At 32.8% G+C, this 24,013-nt stretch overlaps 1 protein-coding gene and 1 non-coding gene across 2 annotated transcripts; both read left to right on the forward strand.

Moving 5' to 3' along the window:
- Window positions 1-6,909: 6,909 nt before the first annotated feature.
- On the forward strand, window positions 6,910-17,421 carry LOC125812158 (probable serine/threonine-protein phosphatase 2A regulatory subunit B'' subunit TON2). The gene is made up of 12 exons (XM_049491647.1): window positions 6,910-7,353; window positions 7,972-8,063; window positions 8,163-8,225; window positions 8,494-8,592; window positions 9,511-9,669; window positions 10,614-10,685; window positions 10,823-10,955; window positions 11,158-11,222; window positions 12,335-12,410; window positions 13,245-13,346; window positions 15,910-16,102; window positions 16,857-17,421. Exons 1-12 carry the CDS (start codon window positions 7,212-7,214, stop codon window positions 17,095-17,097), a joined length of 1,437 nt encoding a protein of 478 aa, XP_049347604.1. The 5' UTR covers window positions 6,910-7,211; the 3' UTR covers window positions 17,098-17,421.
- On the forward strand, window positions 16,235-16,352 carry LOC125812338 (small nucleolar RNA snoR104). The gene has a single exon (XR_007441991.1). It is a non-coding gene; the product is annotated as a small nucleolar RNA snoR104 (small nucleolar RNA).
- Window positions 17,422-24,013: the final 6,592 nt, after the last annotated feature.

Here is a 24,013-nt window from a genome sequence, read left to right on the forward strand (position 1 = left end):
TTGATTTGTTGACATTTAAGGGAGGGAGGAGTGTTACTATCCTGTTTAATCGAATTTACCTGATGTTTTGATTGAAGTCAACCGTTCAAACTTCAAAAGCTTCAAATTAGAAAAACTTGCATAAAAATCAAACGAACAACCAGGTGATAAAAATATCAGTACCAACAAGTCATAAATGATTTAGGACAACTATACAAATGTTGAAAATACTGAAAAATGAAGGAAATGACCTGGAAGGTCATTACATTCACTACGAGAATAGGTTTTATCTTATTTTCTTTTAAATAATTGGAGGAAATTATTACTTGTCATGGAATTTTTTTTGGGAGGGAGAGACAAAATAATTTTAAAAATGGTCTCAATTAGTAATTTTTAGTGGCAAATTATTTTATGGCCAGCAAAAGGATATTCTTTATTGGCTAATGCTTTAGCTTTAAGAATTTATTAGTGAATACTTTCTTATTGTTACTAATAATTACTCTTAAAGGTGTTTTTTTTAAGCAGTGCACCCAAGGTAAGTTGTCCCAAGTAGCTTTCGTCAGATCCCTAAACTCAATAATGAGGCCGTTGAGGCTCCCTGTGCCTTTATCTTAAAACTCCTCTAAGGTTTGTAATCTCATACTCCAAATTAAGTGGATGATCTCCAACAAATGTTTCTTCATCGGAGACTGGAGCTTGACCTCATCCATCTTGACAACTTTTTTGAAATTTCTATTTTATACCAAGAGAGGCGACATATCATCAATGCTTTGGTATTGTAATGACCCTTTCGGTCGTTAAGGGAAAGTTTATTGTAAAACAATGTGGGTCAGAAAACTTCTGGATTGGGAAGTTTAGAAATTTCATGTTAGGTTAGACTGGACAAAATTTAAGCTAGGGAAAGTCTAGGGCAATATGCGGAAAAAATTATATAAAATGCCTAAGCAAAATTGATTTTCCTTTTAGCTAAGACGTTAAGGAGTCCGTATGAGTTTTCGTAAGTGATTTTGGGTGAATAGAAATCTCGATATCAAACTTGGTACGAAGGAGTTGGTTTGGAACGTCAAGGTTCATATCTATATTGCGAAATAGGCAATTTTTCCATCCCGTGCAAACCGCACGGCAGAGGCATGCCGCTACGACAACCAAATTAATTTTCGTTGTGGGCCACTAGTGTGGTTAGTCACAGTTATTGTAGAAAAATTCAAAACCGCCCATTATTTTGCAAGTGCATTTTGGGGAAGAGTAACGGTGACACGGGACGAATTTCATCAGTTTTCCATTTGAATCATTCGCAAAGGTAAGTAAATGGCTTATGGCTCCCCTAAATTGGTACTTTGATTCCTAGGCCTTAGAGGCGATATTTGTAGTGTTAGGGGAGAGTTTGAGTTCATCCTAAGGTGGGAAAAATCCGGATTGATAAAATTTTTGGGGTGTAAGACCTTGGGTTGTTGTAAAGATGTTGTTCTTGATTTATTTACCATAATTCACTAGTGTAACCATGAGATTGGTAGTTCTAGGTGAATTAATGGTGTGAAAGCCCTAGATTGGGTGGGAAAATCATGAGGTTGGTCGAGGATTTAAGATTAAACTATAATCCGAAAATATTTAGGTTAATTGTGATTTATTTTGTACCGATGTTATTATTTTAGACTAAGAACAAGTTAAAGCTTCACAATGGAGCCAAAAGTTCATGTTTAGATTTTTCAGCAGTTGCTTTGGTGTCCCGATAGGATAGGCTAAACTTAGAAGTTAGATTTGTCTTTAATTATATAATATATTGTAAATTATCGAGAGATTGCATATATAGGCCTTCAGGCACGGAGTTTGGGTGAATGATCGTGTGTTTATGGTTGTTTAGGATAGTAAAGTATTTGATTGTTGATGTTGACCTTGTGGTTGTTCTTGGGTGTTATCATAGGGGTGTTAATATATGAGTAATCAGGTTCCAAGATGAAAAATTGTCTGGGAAAAGTCATTTGGTGTAAGTGATGGCTATTGCTTTTTAAGTTATCTAATGTGTACATGTTAACTGTTTCTACAGTAAAACTCGCACAATGCATGTTGGGGGAAAAATATAAAGGTTCAATGTGAAATGATAACTTATTGACATTTCTCATGCAATGGATATGTTGTTTACTTCTATTTACAAGCGTGTTTGTATTTCATTGTGATTGTGATTGTATGACTATCGATTGGCTCGGGTATCACACCTAATAGAGAATATATTTTGGTTGCCTTGGGTTACATGATAACTTTTGGTTGGCTCGGGTACCACGTCAGATACATGATACATATTCGATTAGCTAGGGTACCACGCTTGGTAAATGATATCTATATAGTTGACTCAGATACTACGACGGTACAAATTACTAAACGATTGGCTCGGGTACCACACGTGGTACATGTGATTGTTTGTGTGTGGGTTCCATAAGTAAATCTGATTTACTTCTTTGTAATGTGATTGTTACATGTTGGTCCATGAGTGGACAAAATTATATTTAAATATTGGAATGGTTCTTGTGTAGATTGGGGTTATATGTTAAATACGATAGATGGTGTCTTAGTGATCCATGGTAGTCTGGGTTGCTTGAAAGGTGTGAAGAATCAGGTATGAGTGATTGTTATAGTTTGGACATTTCTCGGGTGGTTGTTAAGTTAGGATGTTGACTGGAGTTTTACGTTCACTAGTTTGCACTGTATTTGTCAGTCTAGGTTGTTTGGGACATATTTGATAAAGGCGATTTGAGTCAAGATGGTTTAGTAAAAGTCTTGCATGTGGTTTACTAAATTAGCCAAGGATCAGGGTGTTGTCATGAGATCTTAAGGGAGAGTATTAGACCGGTTAACAAAGTTGGTAATGAACTTGAATTCATGAATGGAAATAGTAAAGGGATTCCGGTGTTGCTAGATGAGTGGTTCAAATTAGGTTATGATCAAATATAAGGATGGAATGGCCTAGATGGTGGAGTTAGTGGCGGAAGAAGGTGGGATGACATGGGATAGAGTGTATAAGTTTCAAGGTAATACTACCGATAGTAAAAGTTGGGACTAAGTAGATCGAGGTTCTAATTATATCTTTAAGTTTCATGTTTCCTTGATTATTTGCATGATGTTATGTGGTTGATTCAGGTCGACTGATGGTGTCTACCAGTATGTGTTGTTTGCACTAATACTACTCTTGCTATGTCACTTGACATAATTTGGTTGCAGAGTCTAGTAATGTTTCGGCGGTGAAGACGATGATGATCTCCGACAGTTTCTACTCATCTTTCCTTATGATAGGAGTTGTGTCTTGTTTATTTTATAAAATTGTACTCTTAGAAGATCTTGTACCTATTTATACTAGTTTCTTGGGAGGTTTTTAGTGTATTTCTTTACAAAGAATTGTGTTTAAAATTTTAGTTAAGAGAATGCCTATATTTTAATAGGGTGATTAATTTCTAATTGTTCACTTTCCCATTGCATATTTATAAATTTGACGTAGGGATTCTCCTATCTAGGTGTTGAAGTAGATGCTCACACGACCCTGTAGTTTGGGTCATGACAAGTATGTTTTTTTTTTATAAATTATTATGTAAATATGATGGTCGAATTTCTATGCTAAATATAGGTCACTTCATGTAGATATTGAAAATGGTAAAACAAACAATATTTTTTGTCAAGAGCGATAACAATCATAAAAGACCTAAAGGTAAATTGGATGTTATGAAGGTTGAATTTTTTTAAAAAATGATTGTCAATTAGGGCTGCATATCGGTCGATTCGATTCGGTTTTGAACATTATCGGTTTTGCTTGTTGGTTATCGATTTGTAGACGTGCTAAACCATCAAATAACCATTAAGTTATCAGTTAATTGGTTATTGACTCTTATCGATTCTGTTATCGGGTTAACCATTAACATATCACACAACTTTTTTTAAGAAAAAATCACATGAAGAATTGAATACAATGTAATTAAACTCATTAACTTTATGTACATTGCAGAAAGCTGAAAACACCAAACATAAAGGCAAAAACATTTCTTTTCCAAATTTTCAATCACCTGTCACCATATGACTAGAAAGTAGAAAGAAAATTACACAACATTTCTTTTCCTAGTCTAATCAGACCCAACACAACAACACTTTCCACTAACCAACACTCAACACAACAACAACACATTTTTTCTCAAATTTATAGAGAGCTTCCTGTAAATCAATTCTTTATTCATCGATAAGTGTATAGTTAAGGAACCAAAATTGATAATTTTTTGAATAGTTAAATGACTAAATTTGATAAAAAAACTATTGTTAAGGTACCATTTTAGACCTACTCCTATAATTAAGAGACTATTTATGACATTTTCTCACACATTGAATGCCACATATTAGTCCACTAAAAGAAATTGTAAAAGTGATCCAATATTTAAACACGATTTACAAAATCTAAACAAATATATGTATGATTTACGAAAATAACATTAAAAGTGTATAAGTTTAAACTTTTAACCTCAGTAATCACATAAATAGAACTTCAAATATAATATGTACTATATATTATTTTAATATAGTAAAGTTTTAGTATAACTTACATAAATACCATAGTGTAAAATCTAAATTGCCTTTTATCCCCATTATTTTTGTAATTACATAAATCCCATATTTTTTAGGCACCTCCGCCTCTATCTCTTAAAGCTACGGCATCCCACTGATCCCCGAATCGGCTCTGCTAGTTGGCTTTGTTGCTATAAAGGCATAGCATTCTATGGACTCTTTCCCACGTCCAGAAATGGTATGCCAACAAACACCCTTTCTCCTTAGCCAACCAAAGTCTTCTGATGGCAATAACCGCGTTTCCCGTTAAAAATAAGGCGGTGTTCTCTCTACGCAGGTAGAACTCTACTCAGAAGACCTTGGTAGTACGAGTAGGATATGTAATACGTCCATAAGGACGACGTCGCACACATAATTAAGGATCCGGATACATTATTGTTGATACATTATGTATCAATCTGTTGCACTTATTAAGGGAAAAAAAGCTGAAAAATCAAATTAAGATATCATAGTATCCATTTGTTGCACTAATTAAGGGAAAAAAAAGCTGAAAATCAAATTAAGATCCCATATATTAGGTTATTCCATTCCAAATTATTGTCAAAAATTAAATCCTATAGTGTAACAAACCAAAAAATTCAAAAATTAAATTTCTTCTTCTTGTTCATCGTTCTCTCTGTTTCATAAAAACTTTTGTCGAAATTTTGGATAAGCGAGTTGAGTTATGAAGGATACAAAAGTGATGAAATTGTTGTTGGACAAACGATTTGTTTTGTGAATCTTCAAGTTAATCGAATATCCTTTCGATTTTGATTCAAGATTGTCGAAAAATTTGAGATTCAAAATTCTTCTTCAGTTCATTGAAGATCCTTTCCGTTTTGATTCAAAATTGTTGAAAATTTTGAGTTTCAAAATTATTCTCCTAGTTCATTGAAGATTCTTTCAATTTTGATTCAAAATTATCAAAAATTTTGAGAAGATACATCATGAAGATCCTTTCAATTTAAATTGATAAGTGTTGTATTTCTACTAGATGCATTAAATAAGAAAGTGTTGCCCATAGGATTTTAGGTTTGAGATCGATACATTATTATTTGGTAATTGTTATGTATCAGATATATTTAGTATAAATTCAAATTTACGTATCATCACTAAAAAATTAGTGCATGATACATTATTATTTATGGATCTTATTTTGTTTGGGATCATAAAGATCCTTTTATTTTAAATTGATAAGTGTTGTACTTCTACTAGATACATTAATTAAGAAAGTGATGCCCATAAGATTTTAAGTTTGAAATCGATACATTATTGTTTGATAATTGTTATGTATCAGATACATTTAGTATAAATTTGAATTTACGTATCATAACTAAAAAATTAGTGTATGATACATTATTATTTATGTATCTTATTTTGTTTGAGAAATACTATATTTTAAAATAATAAAAATACATTATACATGTAATTGTTTCAAAATAGCTTCTTTTTTGTGTGTGTGATAAATAACACAAAGTTTATGTATCAAGTACATTTCTATTGAACATGATAAACACTAATCAAAGATTCAACAACATTAGGGTTATGTATCAATACCTTAAATATGAACAATATACATTGCATAAAACAAATGTTATTGTAGCAGTGATGTATCAGATCAATGATAACACTAACAAAGACTAATTTAAGACTCAAAATAAACGAGATACATTAAAAATTTGTATCTTTGATAGTGATGGCCGTGCTATGACAGATCCAACTTTTTTCATCTTTTTTTTTGGACGTTTTTCAATAGTAGAAACATTAAAAGAAAAATAATTTTTCAAGAAAAATTTTCAACGACAATATGATTAACTAAAATTGCAAAGGTTCAATAAGATTTCAATGAGGGTAGGGGACGGAGGTAATTTTATTTTTATTTTTTAAGATGAAAAAATAAAAAAATAATAATAAAAGAAATAAAAAATTGAAGTGATGGAAAGAAATCTACCTCTTGAATAATTTGAAATCATTAATTGGAAATAGAAAAGATTTGAAATTCAAAAATAGATTAATTGATAAACTTGAAAGAGACACCTTCTGAAAATCAAAATGAATTTGAAATTTGTAACTGCTAAAGAAGAGGAGAAAATTCAGGGATAAAATGGAGGAGTGAAATGGGGAGTGGGAAACGTGGGTGTAGGCTGAAAATATGAGTGAAATATTTATGTACCGGGAAGATTTTATGAATTGGGGGAATTAAGGGATTTTTTTTTTTAAAAAAGATAAAAATAAATGATATTAAGATAAGTAAATATGTGTATATAAGTAATTTTCACCAAAGTTGTATCCTTAATAAACAGAATTTTCATGACAAAACAACACAAATACAAATAAAAATTACTAGTTGAGAACAAAAATACAAGAGGATTATTTTTTCTGAATATCCAAACATACCACTCTATAGTTTTCCGTTTGTTCTCCTCCGACTTGTGTTCTTCTGCATAGCCACGCTCCCTGTGGACTCAACGGATCGAGCTCCACAGAGCAACGAATCTAGAAGGGTTCTGGTTTGTTTACTGTTGTGATGTACATTTCTAGGGCTTGAAACTCATCCAAATCAAACCTCATTTCAGAAATTTCTCCAGTTAAAGATCATCTTTTTTTCGTTTTCTTTTGGGAATTTGGTGGGTTCTCAAGAATAAGCAGCTCAAGCAATGTACAGTGGCTCAAGCGATGGAGAAGGTACTGACGCTCCGGCGCAACGAAAGATTCCCCCGCCATCCTCAATGCTTTGGGTTCGAAACCTCCGAAGATACATCGGATCCGGTGCGGGTCTCGGGTCTGAAGCCCTAATGGGTCAGTATATTTCCTGACGGAATTTACTCTTTTAAGTAGTCTCCGTTTGCATAGATTCGTGTGGTGTACCAGAACTTGTTATCTGTTTTCCAATTTTTTTTCCTTTATTTTTGTTGAAATTAGCCTATAAAGAGCTGAAGAAATGGGATAAAGTTGGGTGTAGAGAATTTGTACAGCTTAAATAGTTTGGGATCAAGATGTGTCTTATTGTTGGTGTATACAACTGTGGATGAGCTTCTTCCATATTATCATGCATTTCGTGCTGTTTGTGGCAAAGAACACTGTTTTATATTTTACTTGCTTCCTATTGATCAATAAGTCAATCTAGAATTCAACTGGGAGACTGTTCTGCACTCCTTTGTCCAATGGTTTCAAATTGATATTTTGGTTTTCCATTTGCATAGCTGGGTTTTCTAAGCTAATTTGTTTCTTTAGTTCCCCCTCTTGCATTAGCTTAGATGAGCTATTCAAACGTTTTCTGAGTCAAAACTTTCTTTTTTATGTTTTGGTTTGGTTTGGTTTAGAAGTTCTATTTATATGCAAGTCTGTTGATGCATTTGTAAATAATGAATCTATGTGCAGTCTGCGTCGTTTGACTATGTCCTTGTTTTCATGCAGAGCTTGAAACAAAAAGAATATTGCTAGATATTTTTAAGGAGAAGCAACAAAAGAGTGCTGAAGCTGGCACAATTCCCAGCTTTTATAAGAAGGTATCACACTTCATTCTTATAAGATTGTGTAAGTTATGTTGTTCCTACCTCATTCCTATTCTCATCCTTACTACTTCTATCATTTTTTCTTTCTTATAGAAGCCTGAAGAGGGATCTATCAGTCATAGGGTTCAGAGGCTGGCAAAATACCGATTTTTAAAGGTATTAATACCCTTTTCCTGGTTTGCATATGGTTACTAGTTGAAAAGCCTTGAGCATTGAGGTCCAGTCTTCCAGTGCTCATGGCCAAGGAGCTTCTCTCCATCATTTCCAGGGGGTTCTGGTTGATGGCCCTCATGTTGATATTGAATTATTGATGATCAGTATTTTTACCTATTTTTCGAAAACAATGTCACTGGGATTGTTGCTATTGTTATAGCTCATTTTTGTGAAAAAAGACCAGGTTAATCAACTACTTTTATTTGTTCAGAAACAATCTGACCTTTTGCTGAATGCTGATGATTTGGATGCTATGTGGGTCTGCTTAAGAGAGAACTGTGTGATAGATGATGCAACTGGTGCAGAAAAGGTTAGACCTTACTTTATTTTCCTGCAGTTTCAATTTCAATAGCCAGCTTCAAGTGAGATACTCTTTGGGAGGCTCTCCTCTCTTGTCTTGTGTGTGCACACACACTAACACTTGCATACATAAGGACAGAGATATTTTGCACTCGCTCCAGCTATGTGTTGTCTTCCCTTTCCTTTCTTTTTGTACAAGTGATTGGTAAACTGCCATAGTTTTAATGAATTTGGTTAGCCTCAATCATAGTTTCCTTGTGTTAATCTTAGGTTCATAATGGAGTAATGTGTTGATAAAAATTGCAGCATATTCAGGTTCTCCATACAGTCTCCTTTATTTGCAAATGTCTAAACTGGGGTTGCCAAAAGGCACCTACACGGGCACATAGGTGCATTATTCAGAGTACTGTCAGCAGATTTTGTTTGGTAAACATAGAGTTTGAGCCTATAATTCGGCAAGTGGTAGAATGGGCAATTTTAGAGTCATCATTTTGTTTTTCGGCCGAATGGATGACATACCTAATCACTCCAGTCGCTTGAATCCTACATCCCATCTACTTTGGGATCAGCTAATAGTTACCTGAAAATGTGGATGAAACAGGTATTAAGTGCTTATGGGTGCATTCCTCATTCTTTAGATGTTTGTTTAATTTGCTCCTTGTTGATGTTCTTTTAAAGATATCTAATTGCTCGACTATATCTTCAACTTCTTCAATTGCTTCTCATTTATGTCGGTTGCACTTCCTTTGTTATTTGTGTATTTGAGCAATTAACCATATACATTGTTTTGTGCCACCTGAGAAAAGCAGACAAATAGTTTCTTGATTTATTATTGTTGTTATATCATTATTACATGTAACAATTCTTTGGTTTCTTGTTACACTTGTAAGCATGAAATGCTGAGGAAGTTATTCATTGTGTTGTTTAGATGAATTATGAAGACTTTTGCCACATTGCCTCTGTCTGTACAGAACAAATAGGGCCTAAATGTCGCCGCTTTTTCAGTCCTTCAAATTTCATGAAGTTTGAGAAGGATGAATCAGGGAGGATTGCCATCCTGCCATTTTACCTTTATGTGATGCGTACAGTGAGTATAATCAACCCTTACCTGCAAAGTCCTTTTAGTTCTATTTTTCTTCCCTCAACAGTGTTTGATGCATTCAGATTTCCTTCCCTGTTCCTGACATGAACTTGTTGGAATGATCAAATCACATCGTGTGCATTCATTGTCTTTGTCATGGATCTTCCTAAAGAAAATGTGAAGGAACTAAAGGAAGGGAAAATTTAAATATGATTCAGCTCTTGAGAAGAGATCATGAATTTTTCCTTACAGGATTGCACCCCTCTGAACTGCATAAATGAATTCTATTTTATTTGGGAAAAAAAACTGGAGGCACCATGAATTAGCCTTCCTCGAATTCTATAATTGAGTTAATAAGTTATTTGCAGATCTTACTGTATTTCTACTTAGACTTATTTTGAACAGGAACTTCTGTTTGAACAAAAAGCTCATCCAATAATATGGCGTTCTATTTCTGTTAAGAATTTTGTGATGCGTAAATTATTGGAAGTTTTCGTAGTTAAAAGAGAGATTCTGAAAGCTTCCTGCAGGCAACAAAAAGCTCATCCAATAGTATGGCGTTCTGTTTCTGTTAGAATTTTGTGATGCGTAAATTACTGGAAGTTTTCGTAGTTAAAAGAGAGATTCTGAAAGCTTCCTGCAGGCAATCTACTTGGCCATGATTTTCTAATGAAGGTTTATCTTGCTAGATGTAATGGTCACTGTGATGTTGATGGCCAAAAGTTCTGTTGTTCCTTCCATTATTTCAATTTTGAGAAAGTTGGTCATTTGGTACTTGTTTTATTTTGGAGCTTGATGATTAGTAATCCTCGTTCTCTGGAAGAATTGATGCATCTTCTTGGCTTACTCTAAATGGAGAGTTTATCTCAGCTAAAAATAAATTAGGAGAAAGTATTAAGCTTTCTGTGTGAGATTTTTTGCCTATGTAATATGATTTCTCTGCTTTTTAGGTTTCACTTACTCAAGCCCGAATTGACATGAGTGAGCTTGATGAAGACTCTGATGGTTTCCTTCAACCCCATGTATGGTTCTTCACTATTCTCAACTCCAAAGTTTTACACTTAATTACTTTTTTTGCCTTGTACAGTTATTATCTTTGTATAATCAGCTCACTTAGACTAATTGAATTGACATATGCACTTTTTTGGGGGTCAAACAGGAAATGGAAGCCTATATACGGGGCCTGATTCCTAACCTTGCACAGCTTCGTGACATGCCAGCAGCTTTTGTCCAAATGTATTGCCGTATAGCTGCACACAAATTTTTCTTCTTTTGTGATCCCCATAGACGAGGTTTGTGTTGCCAGCTGTCGTATGTGGTACTCCTGCTGTTTTGTAATCCAGCAAATTGATATTTTTCTAATAACATATGTTCTTGCTTTACTTCCCCAACCCATTAGATGTTCGTTGCCTTTATGTTGGGCTGCTAGACGAACTCTTTTTATACAGTTATTACCTGAATTTAGCTTGAAAAGTGCAATGTTGACCCCAACAGGTAAGGCATGCATAAAAAAGATATTACTTAGCAACTGTCTCCAAGAGTTGATGGAACTTCACCAGGTAACTTCTTGTTGTTGTCTACTGCTACGTTATGGAATTAAGCTTGCTTTAAGAGCTATAGATAAATATTGCACAAGTCCTCTCAAGTGTATGACAATTTACCTGTCATTTTTTTGTGCGACAGTTTTAGTTGCGCCTTTATTTATTGCCGCCTTATTCTCAATCCTAAAGGAAATGCTCATAGCCCTTCATTTAAATGATCCTTGATTTAACTTCTTACATGTAGCACCTCCTTCAGCAAAAGTTAAGGTGTGGATTACTTATAATCAAACTTTCTTCCCTCATTTTCTGCAGTTTCCTTTTCTGTTAGAAGGCACCTAATAGGGGAATTTGAGGGGGTGGGGATGAAGAAGGCTTTAGTATTCCAGATGCCATGTTTTTAGCTTCAGTTGAGTAATTTGACTCACTGGAGGAATGCAATAATGTGATAACGTAATTTGAATTCGTGGACCTTCAGAATTAGAATGTAAAAGGATGGACTTAAAGCTGACAGAATGGGAGATTCAGACCTGTCAAATTGCTTATTCTCTGCCTAAACAATCCAATTGAAGTTCAGAAATGTTTTTCCAGGAGCTATTGTCAGATTATCATTATTTTAGCTATATTTTGGGACTAGGTGAAATACTTGAAGGAACTTTTATATCTCAAAGTAGTTTTATCAACTTCCGATATCTTTTGTAACCCTAGTATTTTGCTAAATATTATTGCTTTAAAATTGTGGGTTGACAAGTAAAATCTGGTTATTCAGCTGTTCCCAGAACTTTGAAACACATAAAAGAAATGATCCCAGGTTATTTTTTTGCATAATCTTATCAAAGTTATTTGTTGTGGGCTGACAAGTAAAATCTGGTTATTCAGCTGTTCCCAGAACTTTGAAACACATAAAAGAAATGATCCTAGGTTATTATTTTGCATAATCTTATCAAAGTTATATGCATAGTGGTAACCAACTTTTACAAACTATCACCCAGAAAACATTCATTAGATTCGATTGGAGAAGCATATATCTATACTATTATAGTTTCCATATTTATTTTATAACTAAGAATCTGCCGCTGCATTAGTTTCCTTTTACTTTGAGGTTGACATGTTCATATTTTTTGTTCTACTAGGAAACTGAGGAAGAAGTTACTGACACTGAGCAAGCAGAAAACTGGTTTTCCTTGACTTCTGCACAGCGGATTTGTGGTCAGTGCTTTGAATATCTTAACTTAGAAGCAGATCCATGTCATGCTTTGTTTACTGCTTTCCTTCTACCCAGCTTTTGTTGGAGCTGTCTTTGAGTTTCCGCTCAATCATTGGGAATTGAGCTTGCAGTGTGTTATTAGCTTGGGGATTTGGGAACGGGGAGGGGAAGGGGATAGCGAGAATCAAACCCACACCTATTGGTACTCTTACCAGTTGTACCGTAAGCCTTGGTTGCAGTATTATTTTGTTTTAGTTTCAAGGTTTCCCGATTCCCAGACCATTTTATCTGCTAGTTTACCAGCTCTGTTACATTGTTTCCCCTTTGAATGAGTATAGTTCCACATAGTATGTCTAGTAAGTACAGAATTGTAAGGTGTATAAGTGGTTATCCTGGCTACAAAAAATATGTTTTCTTATGTACTTCAGTGATAGGAAACAAAGGTTGCCAGTCTAGTGCTTCCAATTTTCTCAATACTTGGTCATACATTACAAGATTGGTTGTAGCTGTCATACATGAGCTAGTAAAATTCTAATACAAACGGCATACAGCAGAGACAGTAGGTAGTTATATGTCCACTAATTTGGTTATGTGCTTGTTGTGGAAAGCACAATATCCCAATTTCTATTGTGGTTACGCTCACACGTCTTTCTTGTTACCCCTCGCTTTTCTCTACAGTTTCCTCCTTTCCCTTCTTTTTCTTCTTATTCTCCTTTTCCTCCACTTTCTCTCTCTCTCTCTGCTGTTTTCTTGGTTTTATTTTTTTATTTTTCTGGGTACTGGTCCTCTTCTTCCGTCCTTGATTTACGATCAATATGCTTATATGAATTATGCAGACATGTTTCTTGCTCTTGATAAAGATATGAATGGAACATTGAGCAAGCAGGAGCTAAGGGAATATGCGGATGGTACACTAACAGATATCTTCATTGAAAGAGGTAAAACTGAGAGTCTGCTTATGTACCATTTAATGTATCTTTCTTGAGGATCTATGGGATGTTTCAGATGTGTGGTCCACTGCAGCTGTGATCTCTTTTCCTCATCATTTCTTTCGTTTCTGCAATTATTGCTCGAAGCTGTCCTATAGTAGTCACTTCTGCAGTTCACATTGAAACTTTGCTGTCCAAGATAGACAGTGTGTCTATTCACCTATCTGACACTGAACTTAGGAATTTGCTTTATAATTGCTCTCCAGTCTAAACTAGGTAGGGATTTAGCCACGTCACTTCTTTTGATACTGGGGCCTCAGTCCTCACTGGTGGGCATTGGTTCCAGGATGGTGAGCTGTCTCATTAAGGGATTTCCTTACCAATTTCTTATCGACGGTAATAGTGCTGGCAAATGAGCGGTCAGATCTAATTGGGCGGATTGAAACTGGTTAAATAAAAATGAATAAAATATCCGACCCGTCCATATTAAATATGGTCCATATTATCCACGTCTTTTTACATATTGTGGTTATTCGGGGAGCTCCTAGCCTCCCATTATATGTTGTTGTATCTTCACCATTGTTTTCTTTCTTGCTTTGTTCATATAGATCTCCCTTCCACACGTACTTATCCAACTACAGACATTATAGCACCATCAATTGAATGATTCAACCAAATACTGATCTTCTGTAGATAATACTGAATGTAAAATTTCAGTAGTTAGAGCCTATTTGGATTGGCTTTTGGTTTTTGACTTATAAACCAAAAGTCATAAGTTAGAATTTCTAGCTTATGGCTTTTGACTTATTTTTATCATTTTAGCCAAGCACTTGTTAAATTTATCCAAACACTCCAAAAGTACTTAAAAGGTATTTTGGCTTAAAAGCACTTAAAATATGCCTATCCAAACGGGACTCCTAAAGTAAAGAGAGCTTGATTGTCTCCAATTTGAGATAAACTAAAATAGAGCTGATAAAATAACCAAACATGAAACTGGAACAATATGGTGTGCTACCCAATAAACTCTTACACAGAAAAAAAGAAGCTGACAAATAGGAAACTAGCCGTAAATTGAAACTGCCAAATTAATCTCATTTCTAAACATGTTTTGTTTCTTATTTATTGTGATCTGTGAAATAATATAGAAGTAACTATTAGAGGAGGTTGAGAGTAATATTCTGTAGAAATTAGCAGTTGTTCGCAACTTAATTTATCATCTTCCTTTGAATAGAAAATTGGTTGTCTATGTCATATAAAGGGATCTAAATGTCTTTGTAGATAATTTGAATGAAAAATAGAGTGAAGACAATCAATATGAAGAAAACATGTATGATGTAACTTCAGTTTAAAAAAGAAGAAGAAGATATATGATGTAACTGCATAGAAACATGGAAAATGGGAATGAACTCATTGAACGAAACAAGGACTTCAGACATTGAAGAACTTCTGCCAATTTTCTGTTACTTTGGGCATCTTGCGACAAGGATTTCTAAGGAGACTTGAAGTGTTCTGATAGGTTATTATCCATTTTTGACTCATGGTTTATCCCATTTTTAAAGCGGATATTATGGGCTTACTCATATTTGATCCGATATAAAATAAATCAAATAAATAAATTGTCCAACCCACATTTAATTGGATGGGACAGAGGGATACTTGGATATTTTATCCATTTTGCCAGCATTACATGGTAGTCCAATCTGGCATCACCATCATGGGGAAGTGGGCAAAGGTTCCTGAATGGATGATCTATCTCACCAAGGGAGTTCCTTGCCAGTTGCTACCGTCATGGCACTCCAATCTGGCACCATCGTCAAGGGTCTTTTTGCTGGATATTGAGTACATTTCTCCAAAATATTCTCAATATTAAGAGACAGTATTAGCACTGGTCAACAAATTGATGGTGTTCTCATATACCCCATGGGCACTACTGGTAGATCTTGTTTTGCTGCCATCATCGAAGTTCTGCGATTGCCTCATTATAAGGATTAAAAATAACATTTGGAAGTGTTCTATCTTTTTAAAAAAGAGATCATATGTAATCTAAACACTACCAACATTACCTTCATCATCAATATAGTTGCCCACTTTACTGCGGCAATCTATCCCTCTATAGGTCATGTTTACAATATCTACAGCCTAGACTCTAGACAAAACAGACCTGCACCACCACTCATCTTCTGAATATTAAATGATTCTGGCACTTTTTAAGATAGATTGTCCTGAAGTGTTCCATTTGAATGCACCTAAAATTATCTTGCCTTCCTCTCGAGGAAATAATGTGATCATTCTAAATGAACTTCAGCCACATCATGTTACTTTTCAACCTTGCCTTGCTGTTAGTAACATGATGCAGTGGACTACCAGAGAAAGCTCTTGGCCTTGCTGTTAGTAACATTACTTCTCTCATAATGTTTGCTCCTTACTGTTATCTCATTCCAATTTGCATTGCTCATCTGTACAGTCAGAAGTCCTCTGGTGTTTTTATGTTTGAACCTCCTATTACTTTTATATATTACAAGAATTGAATCCATATGTTTGTTGTGAACTTCTTTTGGTTTGTTCTTATTAGTTTTTGATGAGCATGTTCGACGTGGAAAAATTGGAGGTGGCAATGCCCGTGAAATGGATTTTGAAAGTTTTCTTGACTTCGTTCTAGCCCTGGAAAACAAGGATGCCCCGGAGGGTCTAACTTATTTGTTTAGGTGTCTTGATCTCCAAGGAAGGGGTTTCCTAACTACAGCGGATATTCACACACTATTCAGGTAAAAGGAACACGAAGTTGTATTTTCTTGCTTTGAGGAAATTTTCCCCACCTGTCTATTTAGTGGTGCATTGCTGTTTTGTATTTGTATTCCATATTGACAAAAGAAAACTTGAAATATGGAAGTGAAAGAAGGGATCACACAGAAGTTGAGATGTATCCTGATTCAGACTTCCTAGAAAGAGTTTCTGGGGTTTCCTGCTTGTGGTTCGTGAGATAGTGCTGCAAGTCTCAAATAACCAGATACATCAGTTTATTGAATTACCATACATTCAATAGGCTTAATTGCACTATTTGATTCTATACACTAACTGTACCATTTATCTCTCCCTTGTACGCCAAATAGAATGTGGAAAAGAGAACAAAAGTTCATGAAAGGTTGAGGGTTTTGAGTTGACCATCTAGGTGTTGGTCACCATAATTTGCTCCAGAATTTCTTCCAGTGTCTAGATTAAGGCCTATTGGTAGGATGCAACATGTTTTCCTTTTAATGATATATTTTTGTATTTGGTTGTTCAGAACTGAAGAATACATTTTGGTAAAATGGAAACATTCCCCGCCTTATTGCAACAACTTATGTCCAACCAAACACCAAAAATGATTTAGGTTCACATTTTACCAGTCCATTAAACATTATACATCATCTCAGATAGGGATTAGTATTAATATCCAAAGTCAGATTTATTCTTTTATCGCTGAGCATTCCACTATAGTGATTCGTTTCTGATATGAAATGTCCTTTATTTTAAAAACAGAGATGTCCATCAAAAATGGATTGAAGGAGGGAACTATGAACTATGCATCGAGGATGTAAGGGATGAAATATGGGATATGGTGAAGCCGTCTGACTCTTTGAGGATATCACTGGCTGATTTGCTTTCATGCAAACAAGGTGGCACTGTTGCAAGCATGCTTATAGATGTGCGTGGTTTTTGGGCCCATGACAACAGAGAAAATCTTCTACAGGAAGAGGAAGAACCCCAAGAAGAAGGGTGAATGATTTAAAAGCCAATCATCTGTAATTGCACTAACATCAGATCCTAGTTTGCAGAATAGATTATCCTATGTATGTAGAGTATTTGGCTTTTCTTAGTCGTGTGAATGGGATGTGGCTAACGATGCTGTCATTTAAGGTAGTCTTCTTGGATCTGAACAAACCTCCAGAAGTTGTATGTTTGAAATCTTGTGTAGCTGAGAGATTCCTGAAATCGAATCAAAGGTGCATGCTGCTTGGTTAACTGGGATACCCCAACAAATTTGAGCATGTTTTACAAGTCTTGTAATGAAAAAGCTATGTCAGGTTTTCCTGTTCTTGTATCATCTCTACCTTTGGCCAAGTAAATTATCCTTTCCATATACTTGTTGAGTTTTATCAGTATAAAACTGTTTTACTGTGAGAAACTGAAGTCGAAACCATAGAAAAATCTTTCAAGTGTGCAAGAGATGATGTTATGCTAGCAGAACAGAAAAAAAGAAGCAGGTGTGACTTAGTGGTCAATGAAGTGAGTTGAACATCATCATGTCTTTGATTCAAGGGAAAAGGGTTTGATATATCCTTCAATTTTGTCATTTAGAGTTGATATACCCCTTGTTATGAAAGTGGCTCATATATACCTCTACTTATATACAAATGACTCACATATACCCTTTTCCTCTAACGGAAATGAAAAAAAAAATTAGTTTAATTTTTTATTATTTTAAAAAAATAAAATATAATTCCATATGAGTATATTTAATCCTCCTCAAACATATTTCTTTTGACTTTTTTTTATTTCAATGACTAATTTAGATTTATTATTTTAATGGTCAAATTTATTTATGTTTCACTTGTAAAACTTATTATAGATGACCAATTTTTTTCTTCAAATACAAAAAATTAAATTACAATATAGACAAAAAAAAATAGTTTTAAATTATAATATAACTAAAAAGAATAGTTTTTAATTTTTTTTTCTTTACACTAAGGAATGAAAGAAAAAAATAAAATAAGAATAAGAAACTCAAATAATTATAATCAAAGAAGTCAAAAAAAAAAATTATGTATGAAAAAGATTAAAATATACCTTGAACTTTGCTAGAAGAATCATATATACCCCTCAATAATTTTTAAGAAAATTAAAAGTCAAAAATATAAATTTAAAACTAACTTTTTCACTTCCGTTAAATGAAGGGTATATGTGAGCTCATTTTGTAATGGTAGGGGTATATGTGAGCCGTTTGTATAACGGTAAGGGTATATATGAGTCATTTTGATAACAAGGGGCATATCAGCTCCAAATGACAAATTTGAGGGGTATATCAGGCCCTTTTCCCTTGATTCAAATTTCAATAGAGACGAAAAACTAGGTGATTTTTCCCTATCTGTTCTAGTCTTAGTGGACATAGTTACGTAAAGGGTATCTTGTGGAATTAGTTGAGGTATATGTAAGCTGGCTCGGACACCAATCTCCGTTCATCTCGTTCTCCTATTTAAAAATCTTGTGTTCATATCTTCATTCTTCTCTATTGAATAATTTTTTTTTCCCTAAGAAATTTACTTACTGGCTTCACCATCATTGTTATCATAGCAGTACTTGCTGACCCCTTCTCAGTTTTCATTTCTTAAATGAATTCTTCTAAATAAAATTCATAGTAAAACAAAAGAATTTATTAATCCACACTGAATGGTAGTGATGTATATAACTTTGTCCTGCATAGCACATGGTACACTCACTGCCTTTAAAGACAAATTATTTAGCAATATTGAGATGATTAAAATGGAATATAAGGAGATATTTCCTCTCACTACTTTAAGATTAACGTTTAGTTTGTTTATAGATAAATAAGAGAGGTATTAGATACCCACAATAATTAAAAAGGAAAAAACAAATCTATTGTAATGAAGAAGAGACGAAATAGAAAAAAGAAAGAAATAAAGAAGTAAACAACGACCCATAACAAACACCAAAATAGTACTCCCTCGTTCAAATTTGTTTGTCGTATCTTTCTTTTGACTCTGTTTTTAAAATAAATCTCTTTTCTTTTTGCAGCTTTCTGATTCCAACTTTTCACGTGACATGTTTAAAACAATGAAATAAAAAGATATTTTTGGTACATTTTTATGTATTTGTTAGTTTAAAACAACAAAGTTTCTAATGTTTTTAATCTTTATGTTACGATAAAATCAGATAAACAAATTGAAGTGGAATAAGGGGAGTACTATTTTCTTGAGAGTGAAAGAAGCAAATGGGAACTAGGACCACTAGAGTTGGTAACCAATTGCATTCGATTGTACATGGCACAACATAATTGTTTTTTTATAAAGTACCTACATTTACATATTGAACAATGGAGAATCCATACTAGACACTGACAGCATATTGAAAGCAACTACACCAACTACAGCATATTGAAAGCAACTGCATCATGTGCAGTGATGAGTCTACTTTATCCTTAATCAAATATTTTGAATTTGAGCTTTAAGAATGAAGAAAATCTTGTTAGGAGTGTCACCCTCGAATAGGTCCTGCGGTGCACGATTGAATTCAATCGAGACTTCAATATGGGCTCTGAACACAGAGCCGACTTAACAATATTAGGGGCCTAAAGTGAAACTTAAAGAGAGGGGTCCTAATATTTTGTTTTTCATCATATATATTTTCATTTAAAATCTACTTTTCTAGCTATTTTAGATGCGAATTCATTAAGTACTATTTTATAATCAATTTGTTTTAATAATTTCTTTTTTAATGTTAATATAGCTAATTCATTCAAACTCTCTTGAGACATTGTTGATCTTAAAGAAGATTTAATCAATTTTAATTTCGAAAAAAACTTCCTCCGGCTGAGGTAACGGTTACAAGAACTGTTAACATTATTCTATAAGCAATATGTGTATTTGGAAAAGAATCAAGTCTTTTTATTTGATTGAGTATTTTCATAAGATCACTATCTTCTACTTGTATTATTTTCTTAACACTTTTAATTCAAAAAATAAATCTAAATCATCAATATCAGAATAACTATTACGTGTTAAAGAAAGTTCAAGGTTAACACAATATTTTTTAAAAATTCTCATTATCTAGTGATCTCATTATTTTACCACTAAATAAGAAATCAAAAATATTTTCATATGCTTCAATTGGTTCAAATCTATTTGAAGTGAAAAAATAGTTTGATCTACTCTACATATATAAAGTAATCAATTCTAAAAGATTCTTAAGTGACTTTGTGATTTTGTAATCCATATTTTCATTAAGTTGTTTCTTACGAAATTCAGGTTTATATTCATCTCATATGCAATTTCCTTAGTAGAAATCATAACACTCATAGTACATATATATATATATATATATTTTTTTTAAAATAACATATATAAGTAAATGCTTTTTTAAAATGGAGGCCCCAAAAAATATGGGGCCCCAAGCGATAGCTTCAGTGGCCTAGAAATTAAGACGATCCTGTCTGAACACCGAATGAGAAATCGAAAAAATAAATGAAAACAACAGCACCTCTCTTTCAGATTATTTTTATATATAGCTGGCCTATCCTCTTCACCAGAGACGCACCTAACTGTTTCTCCTCTTTATGACTCTCTACCTAGTTTCTTAGCCAGTGACACACACAACACAACTTACTTTTTGTATTTGCATTAGGTTGACCAGTTGAATAGATAGCTTATGTAATAAATAATCAATCATCTATACTCTATACACATACTAGATACGGGATCCGTGTCAGCACGGGCCCAATATATGTTACTTTTTCTGTTTCAATTTATGTGATACATCTGAAATTTGAAGTCAACCAATTTTTAGTATGTTTTTAAATATTTTAAGTTATTACTAATTATTACCATTTATAATATGTTTTACGCATTTTTCATATGATATATGTTACTTTTTTTATCCCAATTTAAGTGACACAAATGAATTTGAGAGTCAACCAATTTTTAAAATACTTTTATCCCAATATTGTGATTTATAATACTTTTTTTTAATGTATTTTTTATATAATATATATCACTTCATTCGTCTTGATTTATGTGATACAAATAAAATTTCAAAAGTTAGCCGATTTTTAATAAGTTCTTTTTGATATATAACTTGTTAATTATTGTGATTTATAATATATATATATATATATTATTGTGATTTATAATATATATATATATAACTTTTTTTTTTTTATTTTTTTTTTTTATTTTTTATTTTTTATTTTTTTTTTAAATAAAATGTATTTTACATAATGTATATTTTTCCGTTTATCCCAATTTATGTGGTATAGATGGAATTTTGAGAGTTAACAATTTTTTTTATATATATATTTTAAAATATTTTAAGCCATTAATTATTATGACTTATAATACTGTTATCCCAATTTATGTGGTATAGATGGATTTTGAGAGTTAACATTATATATATATATATATATATATATATATATATATATATATATATATATATATATGTTTTCAAATATTTTAAGCTATTCATTATCATGACTTATAATACTTTTATCCCAATTTATGTGGTATAGATGGAATTTTGAGAGTTAACAATTTTTTAATATATGTTTTCAAATATTTTAAACTATTATTTATTATGACTTATAATATTTTTATCATAATTTTCTATTTATTTATAAAGTAATAAAACATAAAAATTTAAAGAAGAAAACATAATGAAACATGGTAGCCTAATCTAGAACCAGACTATTAAGCAAAGAAGTAGAACACATCTTTAAGTATTGTTGATGAAATAATTTTAAATTTTTATAAAATAAATTATGTGTATAATAAATTATCCCATTATGTGTAAAATGAATACACACAAATATTATTAACATTGAAAATTTTAAGCGGAATTGATATATGTTTGTATGATAGTAAAATAAATTGGTGCGGGTCTTCTAAAACTCCCGCTATAATAGAAATGATCTTTAACGACAATTAATTAACAAGAATAACTTAATTTTCGTCAAATATACATTTTTAGTGGCAATTAATATTCTTTTTAAATGTCATTAAAGTCTACAGTGATATTAAATTTAATGACAATTAACTAATACCGATAAAAATTTTAAAAATTTTAATAGGCGCTTCATAAGAATAATTTAGATAACTAATGGAAAGTGCATTGCTAAATGTAACATAAGTATTAATGGAGAATGATTAAATGGAGGAAATTGTTAAGAAGAACACATTCCCATATGACATGACATTATAGCCTTTTTTGGGAATTTTTAAGGTCCTTAAAGTTGGATGTATTTACAAAAATGTATGAGAACAAATCATGAAATAAACTGAAAAATCATGGGCAAAATATTTACTCTAGAAATACCATTCTGCACAAAGTGGAAATAAAATATTTAATAGTGGTCTTTTTGTCCAAATGATATGCACATTCAACTTCAATAGCATTAAGTACAACCATCATCTGCATGAAATATCACCTAAATAACCAAACTACCCTCAAACTTAACTGTAATTCTCCTCAGCAGACATGTCGACGGTGTCCTGAGTGCTTATACCTAACTGCCACTTCTATAATATAAGAGAAAATATATGCAACTTATTTACATGAAATGTGTGTCCAAATATATATACTACACCACAACTCATTAAAGACGTAATACATAACGTGTCTTTTAATTTGATCTTAGCTGATATATATGTCTTCTAATTTTGAGTGTGTACAAATAAACATGACTTAAACTTATATAAAGTTGAACAAAATAGACACATGCGTCCTAAATGACAATTCTCGTCCTATGTGATGTTTTACGTGTATTATGCAATGTAAGACACATGTATTTACTTGTTCAACTTTATACAAATTTAAGTGTATTTGTGCACACCAAAAGTCAAAGCGTATGAATATCAACTAAAATCAAGTTAAATAACATGTTTATATATTCTGCTATTAGTATTAAAAAATAAAGTATTTGTACGTACGTACATAAAGTAATATAAAAAATTATTGTCACTTATTTTAAACAATTATTGATTGGCTCGATTAGAGACAAATTGAGGATTCTAAATCAATACCATTTTAACGACTTATATATTATTCTTATGTCAATTCAGTGGAAACAACATGTAAATAATGTACATTTTCCAATCATTCAACTATATATTATAAGAATTTAAGCTAATGAAAGTGGGTGTGATGCACTTGCTGCCGACAACATACATCCGACTGTGCGTTTGATATTTTGAAAATTGTAAAAAGGTTCAATTTTATTGTTCTCTATACTACTTTTCTTAATAATTTTTTTTTTTTTTCGTGTTATTTAAGTGGTTCAAATATAACTTCCTCGATTACTGCCGTTCAATATACTATGTATTCTTATGAAAATATTTTTGTGTTACTTAAGCGGTTCAAATATAACCTCTTTTATTACGACTGTCTAAAGTAAACATCGCTTTCACATAACACTGATATTTGATGATAGTAGGGGAGAAGGTACAAGTGTGGAAGAAGAAGTAAGGGAGATTGGGCATCCATAATGGACGACCCTAATGAAAGAGGATATAGTTAAACGACTTATGTAACACCGGAAGTATTTTTTTGTAAGTATAAAATATAGACATAATACATACATGTGCCCTTTAACTTGGTTTCAACTGATATCTATGTCCTTTAATTTTAGGTGTGCATAAGTGGACACTTAAACTTGTACAAAATTGAACAAATAAACACATTCGTCTTACGTGACATCTTACACAACAATTTTGTGTCTCATGTGACGTCGTACATGTTGGAAAAGGCAAGCACAAAATAAATGTGCACGACAGGGCAATAGCGGAAGAAAACCCAAGTCAAAACTTTCCCTTCTATTTGAACCAAGAGAAGACAAAATAATGCAAGAATAAACACTCTTTGGGCAGCAAGCAAATCAACCAATCAAGCAAATTAAATCAACACACGAG

Source organism: Solanum verrucosum, unplaced genomic scaffold (assembly GCF_900185275.1).
Source record: "Solanum verrucosum unplaced genomic scaffold, falcon-dt-bn FXZP01000115.1, whole genome shotgun sequence".
Taxonomy (NCBI): domain Eukaryota; kingdom Viridiplantae; phylum Streptophyta; class Magnoliopsida; order Solanales; family Solanaceae; genus Solanum; species Solanum verrucosum.

Coding starts and splice junctions, on each gene's coding strand:
- LOC125812158 (XM_049491647.1), top strand. CDS start 7,212: ATGTACAGTGGCTCAAGCGATGGAGAAGGTACTGACGCTCCGGCGCAA. Junction 10,686..10,822: donor ATGGTTTCCTTCAACCCCAT/GTATGGTTCTTC, acceptor GGGGTCAAACAG/GAAATGGAAGCCTATATACG. Junction 12,411..13,244: donor TTCTGCACAGCGGATTTGTG/GTCAGTGCTTTG, acceptor TGAATTATGCAG/ACATGTTTCTTGCTCTTGAT.